Raw genomic sequence first — 20648 nt, 5'->3', positions numbered from 1 at the left:
AAATTTTTTTAATTTTTAATAAAATTAAAATAATAATAATTTAATAAAATAAAAAAATTTAAATAAAACAATAAAATAAATTTTAATAAAAAAAAAAATTTTTATTTTTTATTTTAATTAATTTAAAAAATTTAAAAAAAAATAATTTATTTAATAAATTTTTGTAAAAATTAAAAAAAAAAAAAATTATTTTAATTTTTTTTTAAAATTAAAAAAAAAATAATTTTTTAAATAAAATAAAAAAAAAATAAAATTTAAATAAAAATAAATTAAAAAAAAAATAATTTTAATAATAAAAATTTAAAAAAATAAATTTTATTTAATAATTTTTTTAAATAATTAATTAATATTTTTTTTTTTAAATTTTCAGGAGGCAAACCAATTACCCCAACGTCGGAAAACCACATGAACGGAAACGGAAATGCACTAAAGGACAGTGTGATTACAGAAAATGGAACAACAGTCGTTGATGGTGCTGTCAAATCTGAAGTAAATCCTTAAAAAATCTCAAAATTAAACCAAAAAATTAAAAAAATATTTTTTTAAATTTTAGTCAAAGCAGCTACAATCATCAAAGTCCCCCACAAAGGCAGCAACAAAGAACGGTGATACACAACAAATTTCAAATCAAGTTATACCGGGTCCACAATCCGCCACAAATGTTGTCATCGACGACAAAAAGAAAAAGAAAAGATGTTGTGTAATACAATAGGGCAGTACTAATAATAATAAAAATAAAATTTATAAGAATAAAACTAATAAAAATGAACATATTCAGAAAAATAAAAACTATTATTATGATAAGAACATTTTACAAATTTTTATTATCTTTATCGTAACTTTCCTTTTAAGAGTCATTAGAATTTTATAATATGTTCAAACAATAGATTTCCTCTTTTTTTTATTAAAATAATTCACGTAGAAAAACTTTTCTACCAAAAAAATAACTAAACTTATTAAAAAACAACGGTAAAGACTTCCTTTTTATTAAAAATAAAAAAAAATAATAATAAAATAAATCTTTTTGTATTACCTTAGTTCCAAAATTAAAATAAAAAATTTTTATATGATGAAAAAATTTAGAATGTGTAACTTTTGTAGGCAAAGGTATAATAGCGAAGAGTAATTAAACTTGATTGAATTCAAAATTTAATTAAGAAATTAATTGCTATTGATGTATATTATATTATATAAAAAAAATAAGAAAACTACAAAAAAGGTAAATTCATTAAAATTAATATTTGTATAAAAAAATGCTTATTTATATAGAATTTTATTTTACAAAAAATTGTAAATTTAAAAAATGTCTGAAATGTACTATTTTTTAATATTATAAAAAAATAAAATAAATGTTTTTATTTATTTATATTTTGAATTAATCATTTCTCTATAAGTCTATTATTATAATTATTTTTATTATGGATTGTGTTAAAAAAAATAGCTTGCAAGATAATAATAATAAATAAATAAAAAAAATTAATGTTCAACATTTTTTTTTAATTTTATTATTATTATTATCATTAATTTGTTACAAAAAAACAACATCTACCAGCTTAAAATATTTGAAAAAAAAATTAATGTAAAAAACAACAAATGTGCTAAAAAAAATAACTTTAGTAGAACGATCGAACGAAAAAAAACTAAAATTATGAATTTGCGATCGAATATTACACGAAGAACATGGCTTTTAACGTATTTATTATATATATAAGAAACATCTTTAATAATATAATAAAAAAATATATATTTTTTGATGATGATAAAAAATTACACTTTTTAACTTAACAGAAGGAAAAATTGAATTAAATTTTATTTAATTATTAAATTAGATTAAAAAGTAGTAAAATATCTAAAAATAATTAACAATGAATGTCAAAAAAAAAGTATTGCTAAAAAAACATATATATTTAAAAAATAACCAACATAAATGTTTTAAAATATAAATTTATGAACATAAGTGCACCCACGAACTTTCATGCAGCTAATAACATTTCCGTATGAAGGATGCATGCCTATTAAGCAATACACATTGTTAAGAAATTTGCCATCATCAATCAAGTTTCAAAACTTTAAGCCGGTTCTTCTACAATTTTTCTGCATTAATATCCAATTAAAAATTTATTAATATTAAAAAAATAAAGAATCTCATCATCTTTATTCAAATTTACATTCACAAGTGATCGAATAACATCATCGCGCGTCTTTGACGTAACACACAGGCAGAAAAAAGAAGTAATTAACAACAACATTCAAAATATATTATGATATAGAGGAAGAAAAAAAGCTGTGTAAAATAGAGTAAATGATATATTATATAGTGTAATAATATATAAAAAAAAACAAAACAAACAAAAATTAGCAAAAAGAAGTGAAATAAAACGATAATATTAACTGAGAACTGGTTTCCTTTTCAATTCAACTTTGGATGAAAGTAAAAGGGCTTCAAACCGTTATATGATTGCTTCGACGTTACCTAAGGATATTCGGTAAGTTTCCTTTCTTCTTCAATAATTAATAACATAAAATTACTAAAATCATGATTATTTGTTCAAAATTATCGATAAGATCGAAGATCGTGACAAACTTTGCATAATCAGAAATTGCTCGAATTATGATGTTTAAAAAAAAAATAAAAACAAGAGAAAGGATTAATTTTCTTAAAAATAAATCGAAAAACGGATTAAATACACAACTTTTATGCAAAACAGCACCCGATCGACACAGGTCAAATTTTTCTTTCATTACAATTTATTTTTATTTATTGTTATTATTCAAGCAGCATCTTATCTTTACTTTCAATAAGTTTCAAATAATAAATTGAAACGAAAGGGAAAATAATAAACATAATGAAAAAAAAATAACAGGTAGTCTTGTCATCAGGTTGTCAAAATCAAACAATTGTACAAGACAAGAAAAGAAGAAGAAAAAAAATTTAAATTTTAAATCATACATAATTATCGAGAAAAAATTGTTATTTTGCCTTTTATCGCATTTTTGTACCTATTTTATAATTTTTTATGCAAATGAAGTTTAACAAGTATTTATTATACTTTTTGCTTTTATCAAATGTTGTTAATGCTTGTTAAACAATAGGTTAAGATCTCTCGCATCAACAAGAGAAATGTACCTGAATTGATTTATTTTTCTCTTGTTTATATATTTTCTGTTAATTTCTCAGTTTTAGAGCGTGATAAGACAATTACGATACAGGTAGAAATAAATGCATGCCATAAAACTTGCAACTAAGCCTTATACGATGCAAGTGTTCGAAAATGTCAAGACGAGGAAGACAACATCTAATCAAGTGAATTCCAAGTTTTTTTTGGTGTTGAGGTAAGTACAACTAATGAAAATTTTCCATGTAATTTAATTAATTTTTTTAAATTTTGTTTTTAATTTTTTTTTATTTTTATTATTTTAACGATTTTTTAACAAATTTTATTTATTTTTTTGATTTTTTTTTTAATTTAAAAAATTTTTTATAATAATTTTTTCGAGTAATTCTTCATTGGAAAGCTAAGTTATAAATTTCATAAGATTTCAAATAATTGTTAAATTTTAATTTAATTTAAATTATTAAAATTATTATAAATTTAATTCAATGTTAATAAAAATATCTAAATAATTTCTTAATAATTTTTAATTTTTTTCAATTTTTATTAAATTTTTAAATTAATTATTTTTTTTAGTTAAACTTCATTGAAAAAGTAAGTATTAATTTTACAAAAGAAATTGACGAAGATCTCAACCTGGAAGAAAATCTTAACACTGTGATAAAAAAAATCTGAAAGATATACAAAAATTACTCTATCAGCTCTGCACCAAGCCACAGAACAAGCTCGAAATTGGTTAATGGAACTCGATCTGAATTTATAAATTAATTTGTTGTGATTACATACGATGAAAAAAAAAAACAAAAATTACGCCTATATTCTAATCGATTTTAGAAGTTTTAGATATTTTTACATAATTGCTTAATTTTAATTTATTAAAATTATTTTAAAAAGTTTTTTAAAAATTAAATTAATTTTTTTTAAAATAAAATTAATTTTTTTTAAAATAAAATTTGATTTTTTTTAAATTAAATTTTAAATTAATTTTTTTTAAATTTTAATTAATTTTATTAAATTATTAAATTATAAATAATTAATTTAAAACTTTTAAAAATTTTAAAAAATAAATTAATTTAATTAATTAATTAAAAAAAATATATTAAAATTAATTGTTTAATTAACTTTTTTTATTTGAACTTAATTAAATTTTGAAAGATGTAATTAATTGTTAAGAATTATTTAGTTAATTTTTTAGAATTATTTTTTAATATGTGATTTTATCTAAAAACCCTCGAGACATACTAAAGGAAACACTTTCCTCTATTACATTTGCCTAAAAGCGTGAAATCCAGTCAATGTATTAATTATTAAGCAAATATTGAAACTGAATGATGATCATCCCACCTTGTTGATTATTTATATTAACAGTTTTCTCTCTTCACAATCATTACACTTTACTTACAATTTTTTTTCTAAAATTCAATGAGGCATGCTCTTCGAGAGGCTCCTCTGAAAGTACGCCACTGGTTTGTTGTTAATATTTGCACAAAACCGGTCGTTTATTCGATCTGTACGCCGTTTTTTTTTCATACACGGTTCAAGTTTAGTTATCTTGTCTACACAACGCTTCACGAAAAAAAAAGAGTAAATGAACTGAGTAAAGAGAATCGTAGTAGTGTGTGTATAGAAAGGAACATTTAACGAAAAATGCTTGTTGAAATTTCTTCACTTTTTTGTCGATACCTGTCCCGGGCTAAGATACGTACTGTAAATGCACAACGCACATGTATTGAAAATTTGTTGCACACACAGCCTCTACTCGAAACTTTATTAAATTTGGCTCTTTCAGTACGAGTTTTGCTTCAAAAGTGTACGATCGTCATTTCGTAGTTGTAGATAAATTTTTAAAAAATTATTTTTTTTTTTGTTCATTTTATATATCTATCAATAAGAAGGCAATATAATGCAATAAATGTGATTAGACTTTGTGCACTTTTTTACATCTCTCTCTCTCGATCGTGTGTTGAAAATTAAATAAAGCAACAGGTCCATCAAGTTGTTACTTCAGGAAACTTTTTTGTTAAATAACTCGCCAATAATTCATAATTAAATGTAAGAATAGAGAGAGACTGATTATAAATATTCGCCATACGGTACAAAACGTAATTTTAAATAATTCAAAAAATTGCAAAGGAGTAAATTAAAAAAGATTAGTGTCGCTAAAAAATATTGTTCGGACAGCATTCCAACAACAGCTCCCACATAACGTTTCTTTGCATATAAAACTGAAGGAAATTTGTTCTTTTGTTTCAAAAAAAGAAAAAGAGTGCAGTTTGTTACAACTTTTGCTTGCTTATGCAAATAACCAGGTTGTTGCTGTTATGTTATAAATAAATAACTCTTGTTTTAATAAAAAAAAAAAGTAGAAGAAAAAATATCAAAACTGTACAATGGCTAATAAGTGGTAGTTTAATCTTCGTATCTCTTCTATCTACACGCGAAAAAAAAAATTGTTGTGAAGAATTTCTTAATACAAAAATAATTGCCAAGTGCAGATAAAGTCCTACTTACATGCAAACCGATATACGGAAATTCGCAAGATAATCGTTGTTCAGAGCAATAAAGAACCTGATATTAAACAAACTTACACACATAAGATGGCCTCCAATACAGAACTACAGTTGGACTGGTTGATTTTGTGCAAAAATAAAGAAAATTGGGATAATACAGGTAAATATCTTTTTTTTTTCGTCCGTTCATTAATATTATAATTTTATTGTATGTTTAACATTGACGATCGACGAGTCTTGTGTAAACATTAGATCATACTTTTAATATAGATATTTCGCTGAAAAGGAATTTACATTTCACACGAGACGCGGGGTGATTCAAATCAGAATTTTAAGTTGATTTCTTGATAATTTTTTTAAAAATAAAAAAAATTCAAGAATTTAATTTTTTTTTTATATCATTCAACACGATTTTTTTTAATAAAAATATGAAAAAAAATATTAAAAATTAAGTAAAAAAAAATTATTGAAAAATTTTAAAAAAATTATTGAAAAATTTTAATTTTTTATTTAATTTTTAAATATTTTTTTTATGAATTTGCAATTATTTTTAAATTTTAATTCAAATAAAAATTATTTATTTTTTTTTTAATTTATAAAAATAAATTTATTTTTTAGATTATTTTTTATTTATTTAAAAATTTTTTATTTTTTAAAATTTATTGAAAAATTTATAAATTTGACATATTTAGGATTTTTTATTTTATGTATTTTATTTTTTTTGGTTAAAAAAAATTAAAATCTAAAAATGTAATAAAAAAATTTATTTAATTAAATTATTTAATTAGATTTTCAGTTTTCTAATTTTTAACTTAAAAAATTTTAAATATCTTTTAATTAAAAATATGCCAAATTTATATTTTTTTAAATAAATTTAATAAAGGTAAATTTATTTTTTTCCCTTAAAAATTTATTTTAATTAAAATTTTTTAAAAAATAAAATGTTCAATGAATTTTTTTTTAATATTTCGAATATTTCAAAAAAAAAAATTAAAAAAAAATTTAATTATAATTATAAAATTATATAATTTTTTATTTTTAAAAAATTTCATTAAAAATTATTTTAAAAAAATTAGATTTTCCTCATGAATTAATTTTTTGATAATTTACACAAATTTTTTATTTTCATAAAAGTTTATTTAGAAAAAATCAATTAACATTAGTTGACAAGTTTTTTATAAAAAAATAAAAATTTCCCACACTTTCATCCTAAGTAACCTTTTGAAAGTTCAAATTGAATCTCCCTGCAATTACTAGTTTTTGCCGCAATTAAACGGAAGATCACTTGGTCTTGAACTGATTAGAAAAACACGTATCTGTGTTAGTAGATATGATCGCGCGCTTATACAAACAAAAATAATCGAACGATTAGCCCAAATTGGATAATTCGAACACACGTTTTCGCATATGTGAGAGATCCAATTAACGACCTCTGCCTGCCTCCCTTTTAAATATTTTTTTTTTGTTTATATTCAATCTTCAATTATTTCATTAAACAACTCTTATTTACTCACTCATTCATTTACGAAGAAAATAACTTTAGGTTTTTTTTTCGAAAGAATTGTAGTTTTTTACGTGTGGTTTTGTTTCTTCATAGATGAATAAATAAAGTATGAAAGAATTTGTTTTAAAATGCCTTGATTTCTTGCTACACACTCGAATATTAATATGCTTTCATTGTTTTTAAACGAATTTTTTTTTCGTTAGTTCGTTTCGTACGTATTGATTATTTGTTGTTTTTTTTTCGTATTGAATATTCCATACGTTTATGCCACATTAAAATTATAAAGACTTTATTATTATTAATAACCGTGAGTCAGTAGATTGTGCTGCTCGTTTAAACGCTTCAACAAATTCCCAATCTACCTAAGTAGTAGGTACTGCGAAAGAAATCGTAATTTAATTTTGTTTCTTTAATAAAATAATAATAGTTTATTGTTTTCGCAGTGATTTTGGTGCAAGCTATAAGCAAACAAATGTTTCGTTTGACATACATTTTATTATGTATGAGTGCATCTAATTGACATACAAAAGAAATTATGTTAAGGAAGACGTTTAATTGTTCAATAAGAATCGTTTTTTTTCGAAGGTTTGATCGCTATTCAACCATAACTTCTAACACAGATATCAACTTGCCGGATTTTTCCATTTGCAGTGTTTGAACTCTTCGTTGCATCTTTTTTTTAAACATCAATCAATCTATTTACGAAAATTCAATTGATTTGTTTTTACAAGTCAACTTGTAACTTTTTTTTCTTAATTTTTCTCAATTTTAAACTTAAGGATCCAACGTAAAGCTTTTTAGTATGAACGTAAGAATCTTAAGTCATTTTTTTAAAAAAATTTTTGACTTAAGATGCTTACGTTCATACAAAAAAAAATTAACGTTGGGTCCTTAAGTTTAAAATTGAGAAAAGTTACGTTAAATTTTATGAACGTAAGGATCTTAAGTCGACCAGATTTTTATGAAGCATCAGATTTCGATTTTACTTCAAAATCTGATGATTCATAAAGTGAATTTAGATCCTTAAGTTCATACTAAAAAGCTTCACGTTCGGTCCTTAAGTTCAAATTGAGAAAAATTACGTTAAGTCTTATGAACGTAGGATCTTAAGTCATACCTTAAGTCATAATTTTCATGAATCGTCAGATATTTTTACTGAAATTTGTTCAAAAGCTAAGAAATTTTCGAGCTTTTTAACAAATTTCAGTAAAAAATTATCTGATGATTCATGAAATAATTTTTATACTTGACTTAAGATCTTACGTTCATACGACTTAACGTAATTTTACTAAATTTTCAACTTAAGGACCTAACTTGTAACTATCTAGTATGAACATAAAAATCTTAAGTCATTTTATGAATCATCAGATTTTGAATTAAAATCAAAATCTGATGCTTCATAAAAAAATTTTTGACTTAAGATCTTTAAGTTCATAAAAGTTACACGTTTAGTCTCTTAGAAATAATTTTTTTCTAAAGGACCAAACGTGTAACTTTTTAATATCAACTTAAGGATCCTTAAGTCAAGTATTTTTCATGAATTTTTAAGTTCGGTACTGAATTTGTTCAAAAATGAGCAAAAATCTAAAAGTTCATGGAAAATAATTATTTGACTTAAGCATCCTTAAGTTCATTAAGTCACGTATTTCACAAAAAAATCAAAATTTTTTAAAAATTTATACAAAAATTGATTTTTTTAATTCAACATTGATCATCAAACTGAATCTTCGTAATTTTTTTTTATGTTTCAATCCATTTCTGATCTGCAATAGACAACTTCATTTCATTGTTCAACTTCAAAATGTCAAACATCAAAATTTCTAACGTGTTCGCTGAAGGCAAAATGAAGTATGTTGTTTTTTTTTCTTGTATAATCTCCTCAAGTCAATCCATTTGAAAGACTTCCTTGATTTCCTACACACACACAACTTCACATGCCAAACCCAATGAAGCAGGCGGCATAAAAGGTCATTGAATTTCTTTCTCTTTGCGTTTCTCAAGTGATTCAAATCTGCATTTTCTATGCCGGTTACCGTGGTCGTCGTCGCCGTCGTCGCAAATCTACTTACCTTCTAATAATATGATAAAAATGCAGCAGAAAAAAAATTCAATGCACTTGACGGAGTATCCACTTACTGAAATTTTTTACTTTTACAAGCGAGCATTTAGAATTGCATATTATCGTGTTACTTGTTTTGTTATTATTTTACTATTACTTTTGTTTTGTTGGTAACTTTTTAACAACAAATATATTTATTTACACTTCAATTAATTTTATGTATTTGTAGGATTTCGTTTCGAAAAAAAAAATGTTTTTTTTTTCTGAAAATGAAAAAAAAATGAAACAAAAAGTATGAATTTCAAAGTGAGAGATTTTATGTTTTTTTTAAGTCTCGATCGTGTGCAGCGTAAAAAACACTTACTTTTTAAAAAAATCGCCAAGTAAAAATTTTAAAAAGCGAAGATGATGGTACTTGTCTATTGTACCAAAGTGAAATGAATCGTACGAAAAAAAAAATATTTTCTTTTTTTTTTCTTCAACGCACAAGCAAAACAAAAAGACGAGCAATGTTAAAAATGTTTAACTATTTTTTTTTCTGTTTTGCGTCTTAAGCCAGCAAGTGAATGACTTTTGTCAGGTCAACGCGGCGCGGCGTGTGAATGCGAAAGAGTAAAAGGTAGATCAGTCATCGATATAATTTGAGTGAGTAGCGTTTTGCAAGATTTTTTTTTTTGAAACGAGAGAAATAATAAAAAAAAAAATGAATATTAAAATGGTAAATCAAGAAATTTAACTTTTAAATATTTTTTTAACGAGTGATGCAATAAAGTTGTAAAATAAATGCATTTTATAAGGTGCGAGTGTTGTTCATAATATTTATGATTTATCAATCTCGCTGTTGTTTTGTGTGCTAATTATTATTATTGTTATTTATTTTATTATTATTTTTTTGAAAAAATGTGATTGCGATTTCATGGGAATTTTTCGTTGTTGTCTTCGTGGAGCAACATCTGATAGAAATGCAGTAAAAATTTTCATTCATAAGATTGTTTGGAATTTTTTTTGATTTTGTGTCTTTTTTCTCTAATTAAATAAATAATTAATTATTTAATTAAAATTCAACGTTGGATTTGTAATTATTTGAAATTTATTTTATTAAAAAAAACAATTATTTTTGTTTTAATTTTTTTTAATTTTTTTTTAAATTTAAAATTAAAAAATTAAAAAAAATTATTTAAAAAAATTAAAGAATTATTTTTAGTTAAAACTATTAAAAATAAATTTAAATTTTTTTAAATTTTTTTTTTAAATTTATTTAATTAAAAAAATTTAGAATTTATTTAATAATTTTATTTAAATTTAATTAAATTTATTTTTTTAAAATTTTTTTAAATTAAATTTAATCAAATAAATTATTAATTTTATTTTTTATTAAAAATTAAATTAATTATTAGTTTTGTAAAAAAAATAAATTTTTAATTTTATTTAAATATATTTTTTTAATAAATAATTATTTATGAAAAAATTTAAAAAAAATATTTCAAAAAATTAATTAAGAAAATTAAATAAATTAATTAAAAGTTTTGAAAAAATAATTAAATTAAATTAAATTAAATAAAAAATATTTTTTTCATTTTAATTTAAAAAAAGAAAAAATAATTAAAAAATAAATAAAATAAAAAATATTTATGAATTACATAAAGCATTAAAAAATTTAATCAATTAATCAATAAAAAATTTTCAAAAAATATTTTTTAATTTTTTTTTGTTAAATTAAAATTAAATTCTTTTTATTTTAATAAAAATAAAATTCATATAAAATTATTTTAAAAATTATTAAATATAATAAAATAATTTTAAAACTAATTAAAAATTAAATTAAAATATTTATAAAAATTATTTCTTCTAAAGAATAAAAAATATTATAAAAAAAATTATTTTTTATGAAAAAAAATATTAAAATTAAATTCAAAACAATCAAAAATACATTTCAAGGACGCACGTGTAAAATCAAAAAAAAATCTTCTCTCATTCTCATTTTCATCTCTCAATGCCAAATAGAAGAAAAATGCATCTTCCAATTTCTACATGACACGCAATCGTCTGCATTTTCATTCATTACAATTTATATTACGGCAAAAAATGTTCATTTCTACGTCACGTCATCGCTGCACTCTTGTTTTGTTGTTGTCGGTGTCGTGTCAGAAAGAAAACCTTCACCGACTTGTAACTAGCCGAAATATACGAAGACAAGGGGGTGAAATATGACATAAATGAATGCATAATCAACTGCGCACGCGCTTCCTTCATTTTATTTTGTTTTTGTGTGTTTTTTAAAAGGGGTCGAGAACAATCTTCAATTTTTTGTGTCCAAATAAAACTTAAAAAAAAAGAAAAAAAAATTAAAAAATATCAAGAAACGTGTAAATTAGTGTTCAGTGTAAAATATTTCAAAAAACGTACCTTTTTGAGCATCATAGTGATTCCCCTTCTTGGCAACATATGCAAATTCGCCGACATTTCCTTTAAAACAAAAAATAATTAAAAAAAAGAGAATAAAGTACAGTATGTCAATTTTTTAATGGGAAAGACTTCCTGTATACTTCTCTTTTTTTTTAAGTTGTAAAAAAACAAGCACCTACCCAAAACAATTTTGTTGTCCATTCATTTAGTTAAGTGCCCATTGACAGCACAAAAAGTTGTCTTTCGGAAGAAGCAACGCAAAAAAAAAATATTATTCAACTTCATTAGTTTCTTCGACGGTAAATTGTTAGGACGTGTGTGTGAACAATAGTTATTAGTTCACCGAAAGGCCGTGTAATGCAAATAAATGTGGCCTTTGATTTTTTTTTACGATCACGTCGTGCACAAAATTTTTTTTGGAAGAGACTCAAAACGATGTGAATTTTTTTTTAAACATTTAAATGACACAAAAACACCGTTAGCGAGAAATATTCCGACTAAAAAGCTATTATTAAATAAATTTTGAATAAATTACCAAATTATTAGCTAAGAGTTCATCGATAGATCTTCTCATGGGAGAAAAGTTGTAATAAATGTTCATTCAGGTGTCGAAAGATGGTCAAACATGTAACTTTGCTACGAATTTATGACCTTTTAAATGAATTGTCTTCCTATTTTTGTAAACTTTCGCTTATTTACAAACATTTTAGGGTCATTTGTCTTTTTTTTTAATGAAAAATATTTATTTAATTTAATCACCTACTAAATTTTTTTTGGATGTCAAAATTTCTCAAGTACAAAACAGTAAAATAAATAATTTGCTTTGTATTCAAGAAGATGCTCAAAAGTGTGCGAATACTTGAAAAAAAAATTAATTTACAAAAAAAAAAATAAATACTCGAAGATTTTATTATTATGAAAGATCATCATGATAAAATGATTTTTTTTTATAATAATATCTTCGATAATTTTTTTTTTTTTTGTAAAACGTGATGCGACGTAAATTATAATTTTTTTAGACATAAATCAGACACAAAAAATAAATAATAATATACTGATAAGAAATTATTGAGATAAGATTCACTATCAAATGTTGAAAAAATGAGTCGACCATTGTCTGAAATTAGGGAATCAGATGTTCCAACCATTCTCGATGGTAATTGGAGTTCATTAATATGTCATCAATACAAAAAAATTTAAAAAAAAAATATTTTTTTTCTCATTTTAGATCTTCAATTAGCTGCTGAGTTGGGAAAAACTCTTTTAGAACGGAATAAGGAGCTGGAACAAGTTTTGAAACATCATCAAAATGTCATTGACGATCAAGCGCAAGAGATCGAAGTACGTTTTTTACTTTTTTAAGCAAATTTGTAACTTTTGTATGAACGTAAGGATCTTAAGTCATGTTAAGTTGTGTTAAGTCAAGAAATCATCAGATATTGTACTGAAATTTGTTCATAAGATAAACGAATTTCGAGCTGTAGAGCTCTTTTTTTGAAATTTTGAACAAATTTTAGTACAAAATTTGATGATTTTTTGACTTAACATGACTTAACGCAACTTAACATGACTTAAGATCCTTACGTTAATACAAAAAAGTTACAAATTTCTTCCAAAAACGTTAAAAGAACTTTTTTAAATGATTTTTTTCACTATTTTCAGTACCTTCGAAAACAAAATGCCGCATTACGTGAAGTCAACGACTCCCGTCTCCGGATATACGAGCAACTCGAAGTTAGTATTCAGGATCTTGAGCGTGACAAACATCGACTCGCTGTCGAGTATGCCAACGACAAGAAAAAGTTCAAAAGTGCTTCGCAGAATATCGAGTGTCTTGAAACAAAATGTGATGAGTTGTCGCGTCAAATCAACGAGCTGCAAACGATGCTCGACATGGAACGTAAGAAGAACAAAAGACTGCAAGAAGAACGAAATGCCACACAGCAATCGCCAACAACAACACAAAAAATCTCGCCAAATAAATTCGAAACTGCCATGAGTTTGAACTTGGATCGGCACGAAGACGATCACGATGAGGCTTCCATCGCTACGCCAACCAATAACGAGGATATCAATGCAATTTTCATCGCCAAATCGAACCAGAAGACAGAGTTGAAGACGACGACAAATGGAGATGCGAATTTCGACACGAGTACAGAGGAAGCGGCTCAACTTAAGGAATACGAGGAGATTAGAGCTAATTATATGGCAATGTGTGATAAAATTACCGAATTGGAGGAGCAATTGAGACATTTGCAAGAGGAGAATCAAAACTTGCAACTGAAGATTGCCACGGTTAACGAAACGGAGGAAATGAGATCTGTGCAAGACGAATTGGCGATCCTTGAGGAAGTGAGGTAAGAAATCTGATTTGATCAAACGACGTAAGAGAACTTAAGGATCTTAAGTCATTTTATGAATCATCAGATTTCAAAGGATGAACTTCAAAATCTGATGCATCATAAAAAAATCAGTTCGACTTAAGATCCTTAAGTTCATACAAAACATAAACTTAATACTGACCAAGAACTTAACCTTTCAATATGAACGTAAGGATCTTAAGTCATTTTATGAATCATCAGATTTCAAAGGATGAACTTCAAAATCTGATGCATCATAAAACAATCGGTTCGACTTAAGATCCTTAAGTTCATAACTTAAAAATTTAAGTTTACCTTCAAATAAAGATTTTAATTTTTTTTTTCCTTTTTTTTAGACAAGGACAAATGTGCACTCGTTGCCTTCGAAACACAGATGCCCGTTTCGTGCCAGAGGAAGATATTTCCTTCATTGGAACTGATGATGGAGATGACGAAAGCTTAATTGACTTAATTCGTAATAGCGAGCCGGGAACACCAATGGTCTATAGATCAACGCTCAATATCAAGGTGAATTGTAAATTCAGAGCATTAAACTTAGGCTCACTTTCTGTCATGAAATTAGCATTTACACGTAGACTAACTTAACTTGAATGGCTTTTTTTGTAGTTAAGGTTATTTTTTTAGACAAATGCTTGCTTAGCTGATTATACTTTGCTATTATTTTATACTTATTATTTTGTAAATAAGTTTTAAATTTCTAACACTTTGTGCTTTCTCACGCTTTAGTTTTAATTTTTATAACTCTATTAATGCTTTAGTTAATGCAATGTAACCTTTAGTTGGATTTAGTTTACTAACGCTTTTTTTAATTTATGCTTTTTTAATGTAAACTGCTTTTTGTGGTATTATAAGTATTTTGTAGTTAAGAAACGGACAATCTCGCATTATATGGACAATAAAGTGATAACGCCTTCACAATTTGGATCAGTTCATTTCAAGGATTATTGGTTCGCCTGATATTTAACAACTGTAAAAAAGCTCAAGTTTCACTTAGCGTTTTCAGACTTCATATGAAGCTTCTGAAAACGCTAATGGAAACTTAGCTTAACGACTGAGATCCATGATGATTACAAAAGGTCTGATGGTTAAGATTTAAAACCAAAAAACAACAAACTTTATTAAACGAAATATTTGCCCCAGATTTAGAGAATGGAAAAAACGTTATACTCATGATTGAACCGATACATACATGCCACAGAAATGTTGTTCTACTTTACTGTTTTCTTTCGGGCTTACCCTTTCCCTTGTTGGGTCTCTTGTTACTTCTATTCTTTATGGAATTTTGAATGCCGCCCGTTTGTGTAATAGATGTAATGTTTTGGTTTTGGAAATTTATATTTCCAGGCGATCCTCCAATGGTTGTTTCATTCATGTTAGGACCTTGCATTTGTGGAAAACTGAATGTTCTGTTTTGAATTCCTCCTGTTTGTGTGATGCTCGAGATGTTTTGATTTTGAATGTTTATGCCTGAGCCTCCGATATTTGTTTGATTTTGAAAGCACCGATTTGATCAACTCCTCCGATAGTTTGATTCATTTGAGGCATTTGCATATTTCCCTGCATTCCTTGCATTTGACCTTGAAGACCTCCGATGTTTGTTTGGTTTTGTAAACCTCCGATTTGATCAACTCCTCCGAAGCTTTGGTTTTGTAAGTTCATGCCTCCCATTTGAAATCCTCCAAGGTTTGTTTGGTTTTGTAAACCTCCAATTTGATCAACTCCTCCGAAAGATTGATTTTGTAAGTTCATTCCTCCCATTTGACCTTGAAGATCTCCGAAGTTTGTTTGGTTTTGTAAACCTCCAATTTGGTCAACTCCTCCGAAGCTTTGGTTTTGTAAGTTCATGCCTCCCATTTGACCTTGAAGATCTCCGAAGTTTGTTTGGTTTTGTAAACCTCCAATTTGGTCAACTCCTCCGAAGCTTTGGTTTTGTAAGTTCATGCCTCCCATTTGACCTTGTAATCCTCCCAGATTTGTTTGGTTTTGTAATCCTCCAATTTGATCAACTCCTCCGAAGCTTTGGTTTTGTAAGTTCATTCCTCCCATTTGACCTTGAAGATCTCCGAAGTTTGTTTGGTTTTGTAATCCTCCAATTTGGTCAACTCCTCCGAAGCTTTGGTTTTGTAAATTCATGCCTCCCATTTGACCTTGAAGATCTCCGAAGTTTGTTTGGTTTTGTAAACCTCCAATTTGATCAACTCCTCCGAAGCTTTGGTTTTGTAAGTTCATACCTCCCATTTGACCTTGTAACCCTCCTAGATTTGTTTGGTTTTGTAACCCTCCGATTTGATCAACTCCTCCGAAAGATTGATTTTGTAAGTTCATGCCTCCCATTTGAAATCCTCCAAGGTTTGTTTGGTTTTGTAAACCTCCAATTTGATCAACTCCTCCGAAAGATTGATTTTGTAAATTCATTCCTCCCATTTGACCTTGAAGATCTCCGAAGTTTGTTTGGTTTTGTAATCCTCCAATTTGGTCAACTCCTCCGAAGCTTTGGTTTTGTAAGTTTATGCCTCCCATTTGAAATCCTCCAAGGTTTGTTTGGTTTTGTAATCCTCCAATTTGATCAACTCCTCCGAAGCTTTGGTTTTGTAAGTTCATGCCTCCCATTTGACCTTGTAATCCTCCCAGATTTGTTTGGTTTTGTAATCCTCCAATTTGTTCAACTCCTCCCAAAGATTGATTTTGGAAGTTCATTCCGCCCATTTGAAAACCTCCAATGTTTGTTTGGTTTTGAAAAGCTCCAATCTGTTCGATTTGTGGAGCAGCTGAAGCTCCAAGAATGAAGCAAAATATTGTCACAAGTTCAATCATCTTTGAAGTAAATCCAATAAGTGAATGATGGTAACAAATGCAAAACTGAGCCTTTTATACTGAAATAAAATTCATAATTATTATTACATACTGTCTAAGGTTGATAAGGAATGAATTTTAATATCCATAGTAATAATTATTTCCAACTAAAAATTATGAATTAAATTTATGGAAATGGATCATTCGATAAGTCTTCAATGTCTGCAAACATTAAGGCCTTATGTTTAGGGCTAAAAGTTCAGACAATATAAATTTTCTTTTTGCTTTTACTTTTAAAAGGATAAATCAGAAATTAAATTAAAATTCTTAAGTTAAGTTAAATTAATTCAACTTAAAGACTTTATGTTAAAAATCAATTTTAGCAAATTTCAAATTAGTTTTTGAATTTTTAAGACATAATGAAATACTGAAGTATATTTGTCTTAAAATTTTCAAAATAAGTTTTAAAATTCGCTAAAGTTAATTTTAAGCATATGAAAGTATAAGCGTAAGTTGACTTAATTGAACTTAACATAATTTAATCCTAACTTAAGACTTTTAAATTTTTCTAAAGAATAAGTCAAAAGAAGCTTTTTGACTGATGAGTTCTTAAGTTATTTTTTAAACAAATTTTTGTCACAAATTAAGTTTTTTAAGTTGAATTAACTGATATTCTTCGAAAAAATCAATTAAGTCAACTTAACAAGTCAAATTTGTGTCAAAATTTAAAAATTAAAAATTTATTGACTTAATCTTAAGTTTCAGTTTAAGTCAAATGATTTGTTAAGTTTTGACTTAAGCTGAAACTTAAGATTAAATTAACTTAATTTGCTTAAGTTCAAACTTAAACTTCTTAAGTTCTTAAGTCAAAAAAGTATTTTTGTCCCTGCTTTCGATGTTGATGTATTGTAACTTGTTGATTTTCGCTACTGACCTACTTTGACAATATTCAATGTTCGCCAAGGCAACATTTTTTTTTTGTACAAACGTGAATTTCTTTCCAGTTTTCGTCAACTTTAAACCTCCGAAAAACTACTTTAGTAACTTACTTATAGGGCTATGGTGGTGCGTAAAATATCTCTTAAACCGTAAAACTAACTTGAGAAGTAGATCACCTGTTAAAAAAATCATCCAAAAGTAATTCGAGCACAGAAAATTTTTAAAAAATTGAAATTTCAAGTCATTTTAAAGAAACGTTTCTCGTTTCCGTTTTTAGGGAAAAACATGTCGATGCTTTGACTCCTTATGTCCCTCTTGTCTTTCATGCACCGCCCGTACGAGCAGCAATCCAATTTGTCACTTGTTCTGTACACCATATGCCATGTACATCTACCGAGCTGCCATGATGCAAATTTTGTTCATGCGAAAATGCTGGAAAGTCTTTCGCCGGCACAGTCATTTGATTCTGAACTTGTTGCAGTGGCCCACGTTACTTTTATTCCAGCTAATCGACGCGGCACCGCTATTGAATGAGGACAGTCTCGTTTTCAGGCTCATGCAACAACACGACAGGGACTTCATTTATGACTGATCTTTATTTTTTTTTATTTATTTTTGCAGTATTTTATTTTTTTTTATTTAATTTTAAGAAAAAGACTTTGTTTCCTTAACACTTGTAGTTAGATTTAGCTTTAAAAAAGTGAGAATGCCATATAATTTATTTATTTTTTAGTTTAAAGTGCATGGCTTAAGTCAAAAAATGTTGTAAATATGGTTACAAATTTTAGTTTTTAGATAGTTTGTAAATATTTAAAGGTATAAAAATAACAAAAATGGCGCAAACATAACCTCAAAAACATGTTTTAAATATTTTTCTTCGTTTTCGACATTCAGGACAACTTTTGCAATATCAGCTCGAATCCATATCAAGAGCTAGTCGACAAATACGAAGCCTTGCTTGAAGTACAACGACGCAAAGAGCCTAATTACACTCACGAACCCGGAATGAGTTTGCATGAGGAACTAGCGGCATCTATGAACGAATCATCAAAAACTGGCGCCAGACCTAAAGATCAACGAAAGACCCCCACAAACATGTCCGAGACGGAAACTCTCAGTTCTGGCTTCTCCGAAGACACGTGTCACAAAACCACGCAAACGGAATGTTTGATAAACGCTGCGGCAGATCTCTTCGAAGAACGTGCCGATTTGCTTGATTGTCGTTTCCAGAACAAATTGGAGTACAAAGAGTTGTTCAAGGAGATTTTCACGACTCTCAAGAACGCCACAGACCCGAAAAATATCGAAACTGATGAAAATCCCTTCATTGAAGTCGCCTCCAATAATCGTTACGAAGAACTGAGCGAATGCACAGAAGATGCCCAAAGCATAATCTCATCTGTCATGTCAGATCAATCTTTGGCAATGTCAGAATGCATCACAAAAACCGAGCGTCGTCGCATCAAGAAGCAACAAAAAACGACGGAAAAGGAAAAAACCGGCGAAGAAAATCGTCCGCCTGTCGTTTGTGGCGTTGCTGCCAATGGAAGACTCGTGACGCCATACAACCGCGATCCGTTGCTCGATGCGATCAATATTTCGGGCAAAAAACGCGCGCGTCGCAGCAAGAATAAGAAAGATAAATACGCGAAACCACTCGCCAGTAATACGAGTGAAAATGCACAACTGCAATCGACAATGCTCTCGTGGAACGCAGAAATGGCGGAATTTTATTCGCGCATGGATTCGCCAACGCCATCTCTCGTCGGGCGTTACAAGCAAGAAGGCACGTCAGAAGTAGAGTTTAAACCGTCGTCCGCTTCCAAGGAACTGCATAAACTGAAGAAATTGGATTTGTCGTATGCCGAAGTACTCAAGTCCACGCCAAAATACAAGACACGTAATTATCGTAAGAAGTAAAAAACTAAAAAAAAATACAAATCAAGTCAAAAATTTATTACGCTCGCGCTCCTTAGTAGAAATTCTAATCATAGATTTAATCCCAAAAAAACGCAAAAAAAATTGGCAAAGTCATTTGAAATTATTTTTTTCATGGTAGGTAAGGATTTGTAAGATGAATGTTTGTTTGATTGGAAGTTTTTATAAATTGCAAATTCAATCGTATAAAAAAAAGTCAATAAATTATTTAAAAAAATATTTTTTGGTTTTAATTTTTTAAATTAATTAAAAGTATCAAAAGGTAGGTAAAAAAAATAAAATTTAATAAAAAAAAATAAATTTAAATTAAATAAAATAAAAATAAATTCTTTTATTAATTAAAAATTAATTTAATTTTTTTTTAAATTAAATTAATTATTTTTTTAATTTTTTTTTATAAATTTTTTAATAAATAACGAAATAAGTAAAATATTTAAATTTATTTTAAATTAAATAAAAATATTAAATTTATTATGTTTAATAAATAAAATTTAAATTACTTCAATTAAAAAAATTAAAAATAATTTTAATTATTTTTTTTTATTCACCAAAAATTAATTATTTTTATTTATTTATTCAAAAAAAAAAATTAATAAATTATATTATATAAATAAAAAAAATAAATTAAATTCTAAAATATGTTTTTTTTTTTAAATTTTGATACATTTTTTTTTAAATTTAAATTTATTTATTAATTATTTTTATTTATTTTTAAAAAAAATTCTTAATAATGAAATAAATAAAAAATAATTAATTTTCATTATTTTTACATTTTTTTAAACTTCTGCAAAACGTGAAAAATCTAAGAAAATAAATTATATTTTTTGTATATTTGCTAATTTAAATTATTTTCATTTAATAAAATTAAAAGATTAAATATTAATTTTAACACCTTTTGAAAAAAAATTATTTTAAATTAAGAAATTTAAAAAAATGAAAAAATCAGAAAATTTGGTGAAATAAATTTATTTAAAATTTTAAAAGAAAAAAAAAATTAATTTTTTT

The 20648-nt window shown here is 26.1% G+C and overlaps 3 protein-coding genes across 4 annotated transcripts in view; 2 read left to right on the top strand and 1 right to left on the bottom strand.

Moving 5' to 3' along the window:
• The window catches only part of LOC134833197 (uncharacterized), a 33712-nt gene extending 32736 nt beyond the window's left edge, over window positions 1–976 (top strand). The window contains exons 6-7 of the mRNA XM_063847435.1: window positions 371–489; window positions 554–976. Of these exons, the coding sequence (XP_063703505.1) occupies window positions 371–489; window positions 554–712 (278 nt within the window). The 3' untranslated portion in view covers window positions 713–976. The remainder of the gene's footprint in view (window positions 1–370; window positions 490–553) is intronic.
• A 3944-nt stretch (window positions 977–4920) lies between these two features.
• LOC134835737 (cerebellar degeneration-related protein 2-like) lies at window positions 4921–19889 on the top strand. The gene is made up of 5 exons (XM_063850679.1): window positions 4921–5783; window positions 12821–12933; window positions 13255–13949; window positions 14309–14480; window positions 18600–19889. The coding sequence occupies exons 1-5, from the start codon at window positions 5711–5713 to the stop codon at window positions 19623–19625; spliced, it is 2079 nt and encodes a 692-aa protein (XP_063706749.1). The 5' UTR covers window positions 4921–5710; the 3' UTR covers window positions 19626–19889.
• Window positions 14803–16745, bottom strand: LOC134835739 (epsin-like). 2 transcript variants are annotated; one of them, XM_063850683.1, is made up of 3 exons: window positions 16343–16745; window positions 15560–16252; window positions 14803–15446 (listed from the first exon to the last, which is right to left on the bottom strand). In XM_063850683.1, the coding sequence occupies exons 1-3, from the start codon at window positions 16677–16679 to the stop codon at window positions 15187–15189; spliced, it is 1290 nt and encodes a 429-aa protein (XP_063706753.1). In that variant the 5' UTR covers window positions 16680–16745; the 3' UTR covers window positions 14803–15186. The 2 variants fall into 2 exon arrangements, with proteins under 2 accessions (XP_063706753.1, XP_063706751.1); XM_063850681.1 differs by having other exon boundaries at window positions 15560–16745.
• Window positions 19890–20648: the final 759 nt, after the last annotated feature.

This window comes from Culicoides brevitarsis, chromosome 3, assembly GCF_036172545.1.
Source record: "Culicoides brevitarsis isolate CSIRO-B50_1 chromosome 3, AGI_CSIRO_Cbre_v1, whole genome shotgun sequence".
In the NCBI taxonomy this organism is placed as follows: domain Eukaryota; kingdom Metazoa; phylum Arthropoda; class Insecta; order Diptera; family Ceratopogonidae; genus Culicoides; species Culicoides brevitarsis.
The sequence above is the reverse complement of the archived record's forward strand: the minus strand, read 5'-3'. Positions and strand labels throughout refer to the sequence as shown.

What these genes read in the sequence shown, in the direction of transcription:
- LOC134835737 (XM_063850679.1), top strand. Translation starts at nt 5,711, where the DNA reads ATGGCCTCCAATACAGAACTACAGTTGGACTGGTTGATTTTGTGCAAA. An exon ending in GCGATCCTTGAGGAAGTGAG is followed by an intron (nt 13,950 to 14,308) that starts GTAAGAAATCTG and finishes CCTTTTTTTTAG; the next exon opens with ACAAGGACAAATGTGCACTC. An exon ending in GATCAACGCTCAATATCAAG is followed by an intron (nt 14,481 to 18,599) that starts GTGAATTGTAAA and finishes TTCGACATTCAG; the next exon opens with GACAACTTTTGCAATATCAG.
- LOC134835739 (XM_063850681.1), bottom strand. Translation starts at nt 16,679, where the DNA reads ATGGGCGGAATGAACTTCCAAAATCAATCTTTGGGAGGAGTTGAACAA. An exon ending in AAACCAAACAAACATCGGAG is followed by an intron (nt 15,447 to 15,559) that starts GTCTTCAAGGTC and finishes CAAATATCGGAG; the next exon opens with GCTCAGGCATAAACATTCAA.